Source organism: Balaenoptera physalus, assembly GCF_965194825.1.
Source record: "Balaenoptera physalus genome assembly, chromosome: 4".
Taxonomy (NCBI): domain Eukaryota; kingdom Metazoa; phylum Chordata; class Mammalia; order Artiodactyla; family Balaenopteridae; genus Balaenoptera; species Balaenoptera physalus.
The window spans coordinates 58644837-58662453 of record NC_138891.1 but is presented as its reverse complement, the minus strand read 5'-3'; the positions used below and the strand labels follow the sequence as shown (position 1 = coordinate 58662453).

Here is a 17617-nt window from a genome sequence, read left to right as displayed (position 1 = left end):
AACTCCTAATCAATTTTAAACTCTTCTGAATTTTAGAACCTTGATGTTTACACCTTTTATAAAAGATGCCTCTTGACTAGGGCTAGCAAGCACTGTGTATACAAATAGAAATGTCTGCAAATATACACACACCAATTTCACTAATAATAAAGAAAACAAAACTAATTTCAAATGCCGAATTCAAGAACCTAGTACCATGAACCTCCTGGCACTACTGCCTTTTCCTAATGGTTGGAGCAATGATTAAATTTTAACACAAATTTTTTCTTAATGTCTCCAATGCCATTAAAAACAAGGCATGCCAACTCTGACTTGATAAATCTAAAATACAGTGCCCTGCAAATTTCTGTCGTATCAGAGCCGGAAGTACTGGATTTTTGACTCATCTATTTTTTTTCCTTATTAACCTTCTGAGGTAGAGTTACCCATCCAATTTTATCAGGACCATAGTTATCTTGAGCTAAACACTATATTCTTTTCAGAAAGTGAAAATAACTTTTAAGAGAAAAGAAAAAAGGCTTCCCAGGCCATGGCACATAAGATACATTTACAATTTTTAATGTAATAATTAAAAAATAAAAATGGTTTGTCTTTATATTTTAAAAAACAGCCCAGCTGTATTATTCTCTGTCACCAAGAATTATTGATATTGTCTGAGGATTCTATCAGTGCTAAATTATATAGTGCAGCCTTCACAATCCCATCCTTGATGAAGAGTTAATTCCCTCATGGTATGCACAATACACTCTCGCAACTTCCAGCCATCTCTTAGTGCCCGACCTGAGCAGGATGGATATGAAGGATGTAATTCATTCAAGCAACTCCTCCCTGTCCTGCCCCCTCCCTCCACATTCCCCTCTTCTCAAAAACATCTGAAGTATGAAAGTTGTTTTTAAATAGTAGAAGCACCACAGTCCATAACACCACATACGGTCTTTAAGCTGAAGTCCTTTGGGGACGCCCTGGACATCAAAGTCAGTTTTTAAGGTGGATTTTGAATGTGTGGGTCCAGCCCAGGTCTGCAGTTTGTGCAGATATGGAAACAAAAGGAACTTACAACATTCAGAAAATGTTAACTTGCTGATTTTAAAATAATGCTGGAAATTAAATTTCTTCAAAAGTTGGCAAGCGTGAGCTATTGGTCATGATATGAATTAAATGGATTTACAAATCATTAAGAAACCCAAGTTTATGTACTGTGAAATTTCCATGGTGCCTTTAAAATAGGCTGCTCATAATTTTTTTAATAAATGCCAAATCACTCGATTTTTGATGGAAAAAAAAAATACAGATGGACTGTGTTTTACCTATTTGAAAATCACCAATCCATTTAAGATAAAATCCAAGAGGGTATATACATTCTAATCAAGTAATTGATTATTTTCCTAATTAATAAGAACTACACTTTACACAAAATACTTTATCAGCAGCTGTTTTCTTCAAAAAACCAATAGTCATAGTTTCACAGTTGAAAAAGTTACACATTAAAATATTTTACAATTCATTGTATATTCACCAGGTTCCCATTTCCTAAAGGGCTTGTAATATAAAGCAGATTAGAAGGGAAAACCTCAAAGTTGATTACTTTGACACTAAGTTTTACAGAGGACACTAAGAACCAACAAAAAGCTTAGGTTCTATCGTAAAATAGTGACCAAATTCCATTCTTCTTTAAAAAACCCAATTAGAAACATCTTTTTAAAAAACCAAATTCCACAATATGAGTAACAGACTTTAAATTAACAGCATTCTAAAAATCTTCAAAATAAATGATTTTATATAGCTGAGAATGATAAAAAGTTAAAGCATGATTTTCAAATAGTTGATTATTTCTTGCTAGAATGTGTTTAAATTAGGTTTTATTTTCTTTAAACCTGCTTTTCTTCTTTTCTCCAAAATAGTCATTGAAGGAAATATTGCTCAAGTGACCAGATGAAATTGTTGAGCCAATACTCAGTTATACCACATTCAATGACAAGGATGGTCAGCCACAGGAACTGACCAACTGGAACTGATCTCTGATACTGAAGTACCTGGAAGTAGCTATATTATCACTGACTTGAAACATATCCTAGTCACCCCCTGTAGCATTTAATTCAATTTCTGGTTCCTTGCCTTCTGAGTACTACCTACCCCTTTTCCCTTATTTTTAAGGTTGTTTACATAGACTCTGCTTGGATTTGTTTGAAATGTACTTTGCATTTAGCTAGTTCATTTAATGTATATTCTTTATAGAATTTGTCTACATTTCTTCAAATGGAATTAATTTGGTTGTAATAACTTAAAAATAAACGTAAATGATAAAATAAGTTATGTGGCTTGTGTTTTAATGGTGGAGAGGTCCTAGGGCAAGGGGGACTATCTGGACTGATGTGAAAAATGCAAAAATTGTATAAACTTTGTGCAAGGAAGCTCAAAGCTTTTTTGGCACTCAGTAAAACACAGTTCTCTGTTAAAAACTTCAGTTTCCACCATCAAAGCTTCAGATTTGTACCATTTCACTGAGTTTTCCTGTAATTAATCCCTGATATAGAAAATACTGGGATGTTAGTATGTATTAACTGAATAAATCTAAAAGACACAAATTGTTAATCATGAAATTTTAACGTTATGAAATCTATATCTGCAAAAGAATCTATCTGGTCTCCTGCTTAAAACAAAGTTTAAATTCTTCTTAACTATTCTAAGACAGTTTAGGGAAGTTCCCTAAATAAGTTCCCAAATTTATTTTTCTTGTTGGCAATATTATGTACATGCTTTAGTGAGGTACCTAAATCTCCAATAATTATGCCCTTTAAGGGTTCTAAAATAGTCAAATATTAAGAGTATTTGTATTAGAGTCCCGTTCACTATTCAAGACTTCTACTATAGGTAACTGATTTCATAAATGAATGTTTTTTAAGTGATGCTGTATAAAATGTGCACTCTTCATAAAGTTGTACTCCAATAATATGCCTAGTCTAGAAAACTGTCAGTAAATTATTGCACTTTTTCTGGTGTGGCACCTGGACATTTGCTAAAGCTATGTCCTAGGGCATTAATCATTCATTTCAATTACTGAGTAAAATATCAAATTGTAGAGTGATAACTAGCCTTAGCCCCTACATCTTGGGTTAATGTTTTTCAAAATGTTTAAGAATGTATTCTGTGCTCAAATGCAATTTAATAAAGTTGGAGAGTGAGCCCTGACAACTCGGAAATGGGACATGATCTTAAAATGGTTTAAGGCCCTAATTTTATTATGGAGATATTGAATAAATAGCCTAAAAAGGTAAAAAGTTCAGGGTTTCTATTCCCCCTATTATAAAGTATTATTCATGAACATACCTTGGTAGAGGGGTTAAGCAATCAGGAAGATAGTCTAAATTGTGTTAATTTTGGTAACCAATTTCATATGGTTGAGGCAGTCTCAACTATAAAAGAGGATGGAAGATGGGGGATTCAAGTGAAAACAGAAGAAAATAAAAGGAAAGAGGAGGAACTTTCATCTGTTTTCCTTAAGTAGTTATACACTAGTCATTGGTATAAATGGGATAGTGCCTGAGCCTCACCCACAGATCAAGAGAAAAGCTGACCATGCTGCTACAAACGATAAAAAATTTGGGGTGCAAAACAATGCATGACTATGGGACAGATCATGTAAATAAAGAATATATATTAATGATAGTTTCTATAATATAAATAGCCTTTAATAAAAAAAATAATCTTTTTAATAACATTAATACTCACTTCTATTTTCTGGAACACATGCATGAAAAATGTATTCAATTCATTGCAAAAGGAGAAAAAAAATCAATCTAAGGTGAATACTGTACAATTCTGGAGCAAGAATTATTCCTGCTCGTTCTTTCTCTATGATGATTATTTACTTTGTGGGAGCCCAGAATTTCCCTGGGAAATAAGAATCAGATTCTTGTAAATACTGTCCAGAAGAAAAACCCCAAAACACCACCTTATAACAGGTCTCATTTGTGACTGCTTCCCAAACTTTGCAGATAAGACCCCAAATCATCAAAAGGTTTGATTTATTAAAAAGGAAAAGTCTCTGATGAAATCTCAAGAGTCCCTTACACCCCAAGCATTTTTCTTCATCAAACAAGGAGTCAAAAACCCACTTCAAACTATAAGTTGAACAGCAATGGAAAAATAAAAATTTTCATTATTTTCCAATCTCAGTGTAATTTAACATCAAACTCCAGTTTACTTGGACCTAATGCAATAATAGATTTTGTTGTGTCCACATTTCAAAACATAAAACATTTGCAAGACAAAAAAAGAACATCATTCTTTTTCCTTCTCCATCATTTCTATATATTTTGGGTTTTTTTTTGTTTTGTTTTGTTTTTTAAAAAAAGATACAAACAATCTTTAAAGTTTACCTTTTTTGGACTTAAGGCATAACATGAAATTGCGCATTATTCTAAAGCTTAATTTTGAAATGAACTACTTTAGTGCTATCGAACCCTGTTTGCGTTTACATTATTTAAATTATATAGTATTTTATTTCTGTTCCTGTTGTAAATTCTAATGCTGTTCATGGATTGTGCAATTCCTATGCAATCAGTCTTTGCCTGTTGACAGTTATTAACAGTGCAGTATAGAATCCAGATACTGAGCTCTCAGTTTCTTAATCATTTCAGTTCAAAGCATGCTGCTTAATTGTGTGGAAGATCCAATCCATTTTTGTCGTCCAGCCACCATGGTGTGCATCATTCATTTGTTTCATGAAATATTCCAAAGCCTCCTGCTCAGTTTTATCTAAAGCTAGGGTCTTTCGAATGTATGCAATATCATCAAAAGATTGTAGTTCTGGCATTCCAGAGCCAAGCATCATTGAGAAAAGATTTATGAAGAGATTGGCATGCTGCCGAATAGCTAGATAAGCCTTGTAACACATCTCCTGAAACCTACAAGTAATAAGAACAGTTTGGTTAGTGTGGAGTAAATCGTGTTAATACCTTCAGGTCTCTGCTCAAATGTCACAAAGTTAGAGAGGCCTTCTTGGACAAAACTATAAAATACAGCATTCTTCTCCCTACTCCTCTTACCAACACTTTCTATTCCCTTTACCTGACACCAGAATGTGAACTCTGTGAGTCCATAAGGACTTTGTTGACTGCTCTATCACCAGCCCCTAAAAGAATGCCTGGCACATTAGCAATTTAATAAGGATTTATTAAATGTATGAACTGGTCCATACTAAAGCCTCTAGGGATTAGGTTAGGGCCAGGACTGAGTTATAGATAAAAGAGAATTTTATAAAAGGTTTTTAAAAGTACTTTAAGGTTTGAGATAGACTAATGATACCCCCTATGGTGGTAAGAAAAATTATGAATAAACATGGTATTAATGGTTGACTGAATTCCTCAGATTGTATGACTAAAAAGTGTTGTTTGAAGCACTATACATGATTTGTTAATAAAGAGAAGGTGGAATCCAATTTTTAAACGGCAGTGAATAAAAACTTTTAATGTACTATGAAGTTTAAGGATCACTTCCTTTTTAGGCCTTAACTAACTCAATAAATTAAACTGGTTTTTCTTTCCATTTCCTTCACAGCATTACACAATAAATAAATAAAAATAAACACATTAAAATATCCAGTTTATGCTACGATGTTAATAAAACATTTATTTTTAAATTGCTTGAAAAATATCGATTGCTTTGGTAGAGCAGCAAGAATTCTTTATTTTGTGCTTTTGATTTCTTGAACTTACCTCTCAAATTCTCTTGTCTTTGTGCATTCTTGGGCTCCTTTACTAATCACTATTAAGAAATCTTGTGTCAAAACAAATGGCACACGCTCTCGTTTATAACCAAATTTTTTCTTCTTGTGATCCAAAAAGTGTCCAAAATCTATATGAAACAGCTTTCAAAAATAAGAAATTATGTTATAGTTTGACAAATGCAGAAATACAATGTCCTGAATTAGTAAATTTAAGAATGTCGAGGGACTTCCCTGGTGGTCCAGTGGCTAAGATTCCATACTCCTAATGCAGGGGACCCGGGTTCGATCCCTGGTCAGGGAACTAGATCCCACATGCCACAACTAAAAGATCCCTCATGCCGCAACTAAAGATCCTGCATGCCACAACTAAAGGATCCCACATGCCGCAACTGAAGATCCTGCATGCCGCAACTAAAAGATCCCACGTGCCACAACGAAGATCCCGCATGCCACAACTAAGACCCAGTGCAGCCAAATAAATAAGTAAAAAAAAAAAAAAAATTAAAAAAAAAGAATGTTGACACATTTAAAAGAGGAAGCTATTACTTGTCCATCATCTTTAACCATGATGTTACTATTGTGACGATCTCCAATTCCCAAAATGAAGGTAGCAACACAATATCCAGCACATGAACGTGTAAATAGATCGATGGCTGCATCATATCTACAAAGAAGAAATAAACAACTTTGAGTTAGTATGGAAATACAGAATGATCCAGTCCAAACTGGAAAAAGATGGTCAAAGTCTTTTAGTAAAGTCTGTATTAAAACAATGAAAACAATCACTGACATTAGAGGGAGGAAGTAATTATGTTTGAAGATCTGAGGAACTTTGGGATTCTGAAGTGTTCAAAGGTTTCTAAGAAAATTTCTAGATATTCTCTGACCAAAGCATAATTCTTATTATAGTGAAAAAATACTTATGTCATTAAAATAAATTTTTTCTAATCATTTTAACAATGAATTAGGAGTAAAATTTTTAATTTTAATTTTTATTAATTTAACCATAACTTAAAAAAAAGAATAAGCATTAAGAAAAATACATTTTAGATTCTTAAGGTGAATGTACAGGATTTCACCAAATTATAAGCAATTCTGATCATTTAAACTCAATAATCTCAAATATTTCAAAGGTTGAACATATCTTTTTCCAAATTAAATACAGTTTTTTTTTTTTCTTTTCTGGTCTAACTCAAAGAAATATACACAACCATTAAAAATCTTGTCTATCAGATACAAACTTCTACTAGCATAGAAAGAAAAGAATAATAAACTCACATTTCTCCCTTGTTCTTGTCTTTGAGCCACTGATGTAGTGTGTGGCTGTTGAACTGCAGGGCACCTTTCAGGCCTCCTTTACACTGAATTTGCATAATAGTGTGAGAATTTCTCACCACCTCAATAAGTCCCACACAGTCACCAATGGACAGACAACCATAAGGTAACATTCTGAAAAAGGAACAAGACATCTGCAGTTAAATGATGGGATTTTAAAACAGCAAATATTTTATCTTTTATTAAATGTGAAGATCTAATTGGTTTTATTAGGAGATTCATGAATCGAGCATCATTCCATCTAGCAAGTCGAAGGGCGCTCCCTAAAATAGCAAGTATTTTAACAGGCTAATACAGGAATATTCTATTTGCAAATTTTTCATGCATGACCTTTACTCCTTTAATCTAGTTTTACTTTTATTACAACATGACAAACATACCTAGAAAAATCATCAAATTATCTGCCATCGTTTATTATAACCTTCAACTGTGAAAGCATTTAACTGTACATGAGAAAAGCATGAAGAAAATTATTGTGGCAATTCAAAGTTTATAAACATTTATGACTTTAAAAATAATGGGTGAATTTAAAGATGTTTAACTGACATCTAAACAATACCTTAGGGTAGCAGTTCTCAAGTTTTTGGTTTCAGAACTCCTTTAAACTCTTAAAAATTATCAAGGATACCAAAGAGCTTTTATTTATGTGGGTTAGATCTATTGACATTAGAAATTAAAATGGAGAAAATTTTAAAATTAAAATATTTATTAATTCATTTAAAGTAATATTAATACTCATTTATATAAAAAATACTGTCTTTTACAAAACAAAAACCCTAAAAACAAACAAACAAAAACTTAGAAGAGTGACATTGTTTCCCATTTTTTCAAATTTCTTTAATGTCTGGCTTAATAGTATGGAGCTGGCTTCTCATGAATGCTTTTGTATTCAATCTAATGCAATGTTTTGACTGAAGCATATGAAGAAAATCTGGCCTCGCACAGATATGTATTTGGAAAAGGGAGTAATAGCCTTTTCAGATAATTGTACATATTTTTCTTTCCTACTGTTCCAAAACTTGACAAGAGATAGTTTCTTAAGTTGCAATATGGAATGTGAAACCATAACAGTAAACTTTTCATACACTGTTACATGAAGACCCATTTGTTTATCTTGCCTCTGAATGGAATTTCTACCCATATATGACTTTATAATATCCTATATTGGTCATTTGGAAGATATTAGTTCACTGAGTTATGGAGATCTTCCAAATGTTGATACTTTTCATTATACCAACTAAAAAAAATCACAATTGTTAACATTATCACTGATCTCATCAGAAAAGTCTTTAATTTGGGGGAAGCTCATAGCAGTAGATACAAGGTTTTCAAAATTCTAATTTTTACTTGAAAGCTTAAATTTGATTTTTGACAACAAATAACTGTCAGTTGTTCTCCCTGAAGAGTCTCATATTGTTCATTTTCAAGAAAATGTCTACCAAATATCCATGTCTGAATAATCATAGCTTGTCTGTTAGTTATTCTTTAAGTAAAAATGATGTTCCATGATAAAAGCAGTTAGTTTAGCCCACAACTCAAATAACCCACCAATGCTTTTTCCTTGATACAACCATACTTTGGTGTGCAGTCGAAGTGCTTTATGGGTATTTCCCATTCATCACATGTAATATTAAAAAGGACATGTAGTCAAGGGTAGAGATGTGAGGATTTAAAGAGACAATGAAAAAAAAGCACCTAATACGCCCATTGGCACATAAGTACTGAAGTATGGTTTTTCTTGCTCTCTTGTTCTCATATGCTACTGTCCATTCTTTCCACCTTTCCTTTACTTCCTAAATTCCTAAAAGAGTAACAGTCTAAACTTATTTTTATTTTCTCACTTAATTCCTTGTAGCTTAATTTCTATCACTCTACTGACTCAACTCTTCTTAAAGCTAACCATGAATCATCAAATCCAAGGCCTTTTTCATAGTCCTCATGCTCTTAAACTCCTGAAGCACCTGATACTGTAAACTGTTTGTGAATCTCTCCCCTCTTCTGGGTTCTGTGAATCACTTACTCTGGTCTTCCTACCCTTTTGACCATTTTTCTTGTGGAATCTTTTCTTCTATCTGCTCTGGTAAATACAGGAATTTCTTAAGGTGGTACTCCCAAGCATTTTCTCTTAATTTTATAACTGTTGAACATGCTCATAGTTTAAAGCGTTACATAGTCCTACAGGCTTATTATTAAAAAAATTAAACTTTAAATAAAATTTTAATTTAAATTTACTTAAGTTAAAAAAGTGTAACAACTCTCCAAAGATCCAACTTACTTTCCAACGATCTAGCTCGTTTAACTTTAGATGCTTTTTTGCATAGCCACTAATTTACAATTAAATATTGTAATTACCAGAGTTACAGACAAAAGTATTTTTGAAGAGGGTGGGCTTTGCCTGAATAACTCTGAATTTGCAAAGGGACAAGTAAGAGAAGGATAAAATATTAGACAGAAAAATGACTAGGAGAAGATGTGACAGGATAGAAAACTTGGAGATGATGCTGATAACTGGGAAGGTTGGGCAGAAACCAACAAAATGGCAAAAATTTTAAGATTAGTTGCTTTCATAAATTTTGCTGAAAAATTGACTCAAGATTAGAGAATTTATAAAGTTTTAGAATTAGAAAACTTATATAATGAAAGAAACCTTCTTTTAAACTCTTAACTTGTAAATGAAAAATGGGGCCTTTTGTGTCTCGTGTCTCCTATGTCCTGTTCCTAAATACAGTTGGCCCTCTATAACTGAGGGTTCTGGATACTCGGATTCAACCAACTGTAGATGGAAAATATTTGGGGAAAAAAATCGAGAAAGTTCCAAAAAGCAAAATTTGAATTTGCTGTGCACTGGTAACTATTTACATAGGCTTTACATTGCACTAGGTATTATAAGTAACCTACAGATGACAAAGTATACAGGAGGATGTGCATAGCTTATATGCAAATACTATGCCATTTTATATAAGGGACTTCAGCATCCATGGACTCTGGTATTGGCGGGGGTCCTGGAACCAATCCCCTGCAGATACCAAAGGAAGATTGTTAGTGACCAGTTGCAGAGTCTTCACCAGCTTATTGGAGATAGCTCTTCTTACCTAGCTGAATCTCATTAGCTATTCTAAGCCAAGGAAGAAGAGGACAAATAGAAAGTACCACAGTGTAATCAACTAATGTTAATTATTACTCCATACATTTATTTATAGATATATGCCTCTATATTGTTTATAATTAATATATTTTACAATTTATATTTACTAATGGTTTACTTTTTCAGGATAACTTTCAGCATACATGTTGTCTTATTGGTTACCTACCGAAGATCAAGACCTTGATTTTGCCAGATGTTTTCCATAATGCGAATAATCTGAAGTGTTAGCATATCTTGCCGTAAATCTGAAATTCAAAGAATATGTATACCAACACTTAATGCCACAAGCACAAATTTGAGTATCACATCATCATAATGTTTTCAAACAGAAAATATACAGAACTATGTTTGCTCTTCAAAATAATCTGTAAGGCAGCAATAATCTTAGTCTTTAACCCATTTCTAAAGTATCTGCATAAACACATCTGTATAACAATGTAGGATAAGGTGGCATGTATTTCACAAAAAAATTAAATTAAAATATTTAAATTACTTATTTTTCTGAATCCTTAAACTTGAACATGTTTATATTAAAATATTTGGATTAACAGAATTCAGTGCTGAAAGGTCATTTCCTAATGAAAACCCATCAATGATACATTTGTTTAGTATATAAAAATGTATTCCCCCACAGCCTGTTCTCCAAATAAATTAGGACCTTCTTTTATGATTCCTTAGCAGACTACACTTTTCCTTTGTACCAGGGTTGTAATTTTGCTTTTGTAGTTATTTGTTTAATGTCTCTTTTCCCTGCTAGACTGTAAACTCTAAGAGGGCAGGGATTCTGTTTTGTGTACTCTTACAACTTCAGGGCCTAGCATGTCAAATATTGATGGAGTGAATGGATACACAGCTGAACAAAATGATTTTCAGGCCTTCTGACTCTAAACCTAGTACTTCTTTCCTTTTCAATAATTATAAATACATATTCTAAAGGTTAAGACATTTGCTTAATATTATATATTTTACCACATGCATATTCCTTAAATGGCTTTCAATAATCTTCATGGTTCATAAATATCCTGTGTATAAAAATATAACTAAATTCATGCATCATAAGTCCATTAATATTCTTCCTTACCATCCCCATTTTTAAAGATGATCTCATTGTTCTGAAAGAGTAATTCTGACATGATGTCTGGGTTCTCCCAATTCAACCACAGTGGCCTTTTTGCAGAGGACATAATTCGACACTCTTCAAGCCTTTAAAATAGTTGAAAAATTTACTAGGCACCTTGGCTGTTATTCTTTGTAGCCTCAATTTATTTTAAAATACATATACTGTACAACTTTTTGAAGTGTTATAACAATTTTAAACTTTCTCCTCAGTTTATTTATGAATTAATTTCTGAGGTAGTATAAAGAAAAAATACATATTAAGCTTAAAAATTTCTTATAAATGGAATATGAATTTTCCACAAATACAGGGACATCTCATTTGTTTTACAGATATTGCATTCCATTTCTTATCCAATGATACCAGAAATTCTGGCCATAAAAAGTTTTAAATTCTATTATTAAAGTAGTAAAAACTCATTCTGAATAAATGCAGCTCTGAACTTAAGAAAATTTTACTACTCTTATTTTGCAGGGTAGGAAAAGGGGAGAGAGAAGCATATATTATTGAACACAATGACATTCTGACTTTTTCAAGATTTTCTCCAGAGAAAGTACTTGTTTAAATGTATCAATAAAACTTCCAATAAAGTACCTTACCTGAGATTTCCCAGCTGATGAGCAGGGTTTAGAGGCGATAGAAAGCCCTGTAGAGCATCCATGAAATCTGGTCGCCGCATTTGCTCAACTAAAAATTTCATCTGTACCTGATAAATGAGCATAATCATGGTTAGAAGTTGATTTGATAAAGGTAAAACTAATTGCTAATCTCTTTTATACACTGGAACCTCATTACTGTGTAGTCTTTGAATCCATATCCTGGATTGGCTGCATTCTGATTAGAAGGGTTTCTATAACACAGAGCTGCACAACTCAGACAGAGATTGGCAGTACTGTGTACCTTCCTGTGAGAAAAGCTCTGCATGCTGACAGAGGCAGTGTTCTGGCTCTAGAGCAGGGCTTGGTCAACTATGGTTTGTAAGTCAGTTGCCAGTTTTTGTAAGTCAAATTGCCTTGGAATATAGTCATGCCCATTCACTTAGATATTGGTGCTTTCACACTAGAATAGTAGAGCTGAGTAGTTACAACAAACTGCATGGCCTACCAAGTCTAAAATATTTACTATCTAGCTTTTTAAGAAAAAGTTTGCTGACCTTTGTTCTAGAGGAAAAACTTTGGAGACATCACGTTAGCTTAATAACGTTACTTTTAAGCTTTTCAGAAAACACCATATTCTCTGTTCAATAAAAAAGGTCTAGTGAGTCTAAAAGAAATGGTTGGGGAAAGTCTCATACTATACTCAAGGTTCTAGTACATAAGTGGAAAGAAACATCCTTTTTTAATCACTTTTTAATCCACTGTATCACAGCCAATCTGTGATATGAAAACTTCACTTTAGAAGAAATGCTTATATTTACAAATTTAACTAATATCTAATTTATTTTTTCTTACCTTAGTTACAATAGAATAAATTTTATTATTTCAAAGCAGTCTAATTTCCTCTTGCTCACAATTCCAGCAGCAGAAACAATACCATTATTTTCTAATAACCTGTATTTGAACTTACATACCACAATTTCAATAAAATCAACTCAATCACATACTGTATGACATTTAGATTAATACAGTAACTTTCTTTTAAAGTTGTTTTTTTCTTCAAGCAATATTAATGAAAATGTTGAAAAAATGTATTCAGTACTACTAATTTACATTGTCTGTCCTTTGGGGACTCACTAATAAACTGGGATTTTCTTTTTTCATTTCACTAGAGGTGAGGAATGATCTCACTTTTTACTGTAGGGTGTGTTGGACTGAATAAAGGATAAGGAGTAGGAAAAGGTCATGAAAACCTTTACATTTCATGTTCCTCAGGTACACTAAGCAAGACTGCAGGTGACTCAAGTGTGTGATATATTTACTGTGTGACTAAGAGTCCATTTTAAACTTAGAAATACAGAAACTAATTTCTTTCCACTCATTTTCAGGGTCATTACTAAAAGAAAAGAAAAGACACAGAGTAAGGAAAAATCATTTTTAAGACTTAGGGCCGGGACTTCCCTGGTGGTGCAGTGGTTAAGAATCTGCCTGCCAATGCAAGGGACACGGATTCGAGCCCTGGTCCGGAAAGATCCCACATGCCGTGGTGCAACTAAGCCCATGTGCCACAACTACTGAGCCTGCACTCTAGAGCTCACGAGCCACAACTACTGAGCCTGCGTGCCTAAAGCCCATGCTCCGCAACAAGAGAAGCCACTGCAATGAGAAGCCCACACACCACAACGAAGAGTAGCCCCTGCTCGCCGCAACTAGAGAAAGCCCGTACGCAGCAACGAAGACCCAACACAGCCAAAAAAAAAGACTTAGAGCTAAACAAGGTCCTAATGTATAGCACGGAAACTTTATTCAATATCCTGTGATAAACCATAATGGAAAAGAATATAAAAAAAGAATGTATATATGTATATAACTGAGTCACTTTGCTATACAGCAGAGATTAGCACAATACTGTAAATCAACTATACTTCAATAAAAAAAATTTTTTTTTAAAAAGACTTAGGGCTATATAAAAGAGAAAGGAAGGGAAAGAGGAGGGAACTAACATTTGCTGGGCACCTCCTATGTTCTAGGGACTATGAGAGGTGCTTTGCATATCTTGTATGATTTAATTCTCACATCAATCCTATGAGGAAAGTTATTATTCCCATTTTACAGATGAGGAAAATGAATCTCAAGAGACTAAATAATGTGTCTAACATTACATTGCTTGGATCCAAATCTTAATCTGCCTAATTCTAAGGCCCATGATCTGCATATATACTGGGCTCTCAAATAACCCTGCCCCACTGCAATGAAGGAGTCTGAAAAACAAACTGAAGAGTCACATACCTTTTGTGTTTCATCCTTCTTCTCTTGTTTGAGAATGTCAGTTAAGTTAATGAGCTTTTCCATAGCCTCAACCTGCCTATTCAGGTGCTTCAAATACATCCCACATGCACGGCAATAGGACTCCAAAAGCAGGCCAAACCTCTGACTAACTGTTTTATTGTGCATCTCAGATCTAAAAGGTCAGTGGGAGGGAGGGAGGGAGGGAGGGAGAGAGAGAGAGAGAGAGAAAGAGAGAGAGAGAGAGGGAGATTCAAATGAGTAGTATACACATAACCTTTTTTAAGAAACCCATTTTCTAAATTCAAAAAATGTTATAATCATGTAACTAATACTAACTAATACAATCATACTAACGAATGATAGGCTTTAAATCATTTAAAACCTATCATTTAGAAGCAAAACAATTAAGAGTTTCAGGTAGTTCCTGGAAATATAAATTTAAAAAAAACTAGATTTTAGGTTTATTTCAACTACTTTTCATTTACTAATCTTAGCACAAAATACATAAACATGAAAAAAGGAAATTAGGCACAAAAATAATACAATGAATAGAGAGGGAGTGAAGAGCTCAGTGAACACTATTTGACTCTTCTGGCATACATGTCCCTTTTCTGTACTGTGTCTGAATTTAAGTTATTCTTAAATTTATTTTTTGCTACATTGGTTCTTTGTTGCTGTGCACGGGCTTTCTCTAGCTGTGGAGAGTGGGGGCTACTCTTCATTGCAGTAGGCAAGCTTCTCATTGCGGTGGCTTCTGCAGAGCATGGGCTCTAGATGCGTGGGTTTCAGTAGCTGTGGCACGAGGGCTCAGTAGTTGTGGCTCTCGGGCTCTAGAGCGCAGGCTCAATAGTTGTGGCACACGGGCTTAGTTGCTCCATGGTATGAGGGATCTTCTCAGACCAGGGATCGAACTCGTGTTCCCTGCATTGGCAGGTGGATTCTTAACCACTGTGCCACCAGGGAAGTCCCTGAATTTAAGTTATTTCAAACCTAGCTTCTAGATTCTATTTTAAATTTATTTTAACATTTAAAAAATCATGTTAATTACAAATCTGTTTCTAAATTTATAAAAAAGTGCATGGTTTATGATCTCTAACTTTGTGTATTAGATATAGCATATTCTGCAAAATATTTTTTATTCTTAATTAGCTTATTTTCTAGTAAGAAACTTGGGGTTTTGTCATTATTGTTCTGAATTCCAAGGCAAGATTTTTTGGGGGTGGGGGGATATCTTAATCCACACATACGGTGAAATCAATTGCAACATTAATCTGGACCTAGCAAATTTTACTTTGCTTAAAGTAGAATCAAAATCTTTAAAAATATTTCAGCTCTCATTCCTGTATAAAATTTAGTTTTAATTTTACTGCTTACTTAATGTTAAAGAGAAAAAGCTGAGGGAAGTTCATCACTGGTACAATATACTTTCAGTATGGAAAACTCTTCTAGACAAACAAAAACAACAGTATATAAGTAATACATATTTATACATCAACTGAGAATACAAGTAATATATATATAAAGAATTAAATGGGAAAATAATTTGACTTACTTTAAATGCCAAAAGAAAAAGTGCCCAATCCTTTGATTAGTCAATGCTTTTTTGAGTAAAAACCTCACAAGTAGGTTATCCAAATACTGTTCATATTTTAGGACCTATGTGATTAAAAACAAACAAACAAACAAAAATAAAAACAACTCTACATCAATCAAGGTCAGTTTCTGCATGGTTGGATTTAAAGAAAAATTTTTTAGGAAGAAAATAGATACTACTGGTAATAAAACTGACTTTTAAAAATGCATAAAACCAGCTAGTACAGTAGGTGTTGGAAGGTGCATGGATTTAGAATAAAACATTATTTTTCTATTTTACCTGTACTAGCTGAATTAGGTACTGAGAAAGTTTGTCATCTGTTAAATATTTTTCTAAGCATCGAACAGCAAAACCTCGAACCATAGGATCTGGGTAATTGCAGTCCAGAAGCTCCATAGCCTGTTCAGGTTTGATTGGAGGCCAGTCTTTTACCAAGCAGTACATCTGTGTATGAGGGAGATAATAGATCATATTTAAAAACCAAAGATAGTTGTGAATGAACCCTCTTAAGACATTATCTTAATTTCTTATTTCAAAATTAGACAAAAGCCCCCTTATGAATTCAGTGCTTAAAATGTTTAGTTCTAATTAATCAGTGGAAGTTATGTAAACAGTATTTTTCTCTACTATACAGATCTTCCTCGACTTACAATGGGCTTATGTCTTGATAAGCCTATCATAAGTTGAAAATATCTCAAGTCAAAAATGCACTTAATACACATAATCTACTGAACATCATAGCTTAGCCTAGACTACCTTGAACATACTCAGAACACTTACTTTAGCCCACAGCTGGGCAAAATCATTTAACACAAAGCCTATTTTATAATAAAGTGTTGAATATCTCATGCAATTTGTTGAACACTGTACTGAAAGTGAAAAGGAGAATGGCTGTATGGGTACAGAATAGCTGTAAGGATACTGTTTGTTTACCCTCACGATCATCCGGCTGACTGGGAGCTGTGGCTCGCTACTGCTGCCCAGTATCAGGAGAGACTATTTTACCACATATTGCTAGCCTGAGAAAAGATCAAAATTCGAAATGTGAAGTATAGTTTCTACCTAATGCATCTCACCTTCTCACCATTGTAAAGTAATAATATCTTAAGCTGAACCATGGTAAGTCGAGGACCATCTGTATTATCATTATTAATTAATTTAAAACATAGTCTATTTCATTTCTTATACTTATGCAGACTTTCTGAGAAAAAACAATTTGAATGACATACTAAATTTGTGCAACAGTTATTGAGTAATCTCAAACATGCATTTACCTGAGCTACTTCATCTCTAGAATTCCATTTAACAGACAGAAGCAATTTGGGTAGAATTTCAGGGATAGTTACACAATAGTGTCTGTGTGGAAAAGACAAAACAAAACAAAAAAAACATTCTTACATATTATTCAAAAGGCCTAGATGTCTAAATTTGTGACTATGCAATCTTTAAGAAGTTCCAAACACTTTTAAAACTTCTTACCATTACTAGCCTTCTTTAAAATCAAAACAAACCTGTGTTTAACACTATAGCTGCACATATATGTACATAGATACAGTTATAATGGCATGGAAGACTAAAGGAAAATCCAAATGGAGGACAGGTACTTAGGAAAAATTATGAATTTATGTTATAGCACTCTTTATATAGCTCCTATTATTCATCTACTTATTCGGCATGAACGATGAGAAGAGTTACCACTTCTACTGTGGTCACTGGACAAAATTTATGTTTAAATGAACTTGCTGCAGAAATGCACTGCAACTGCCTTATTTAAATAAACCAGGGTACACTTACTAAGTTGCAGGATAATTTC

At 33.5% G+C, this 17617-nt stretch overlaps 1 protein-coding gene across 2 annotated transcripts in view; it reads right to left on the bottom strand.

Annotated features, from left to right (window-relative positions):
* Positions 1–1416: 1416 nt before the first annotated feature.
* The window catches only part of PIK3CA (phosphatidylinositol-4,5-bisphosphate 3-kinase catalytic subunit alpha), a 92893-nt gene continuing 76692 nt past the window's right edge, over positions 1417–17617 (bottom strand). For both annotated transcript variants that reach the window (XM_082458930.1, XM_082458931.1), the window contains 11 exons: positions 17079–17160; positions 16084–16248; positions 15763–15866; positions 14211–14382; positions 11925–12031; positions 11290–11411; positions 10375–10453; positions 7007–7177; positions 6275–6392; positions 5718–5869; positions 1417–4907 (listed from right to left, as the gene is read on the bottom strand). In XM_082458930.1, coding sequence (XP_082315056.1) covers positions 4637–4907; positions 5718–5869; positions 6275–6392; positions 7007–7177; positions 10375–10453; positions 11290–11411; positions 11925–12031; positions 14211–14382; positions 15763–15866; positions 16084–16248; positions 17079–17160 — 1543 coding nt within the window. In that variant the 3' untranslated portion in view covers positions 1417–4636. The remainder of the gene's footprint in view (positions 4908–5717; positions 5870–6274; positions 6393–7006; positions 7178–10374; positions 10454–11289; positions 11412–11924; positions 12032–14210; positions 14383–15762; positions 15867–16083; positions 16249–17078; positions 17161–17617) is intronic.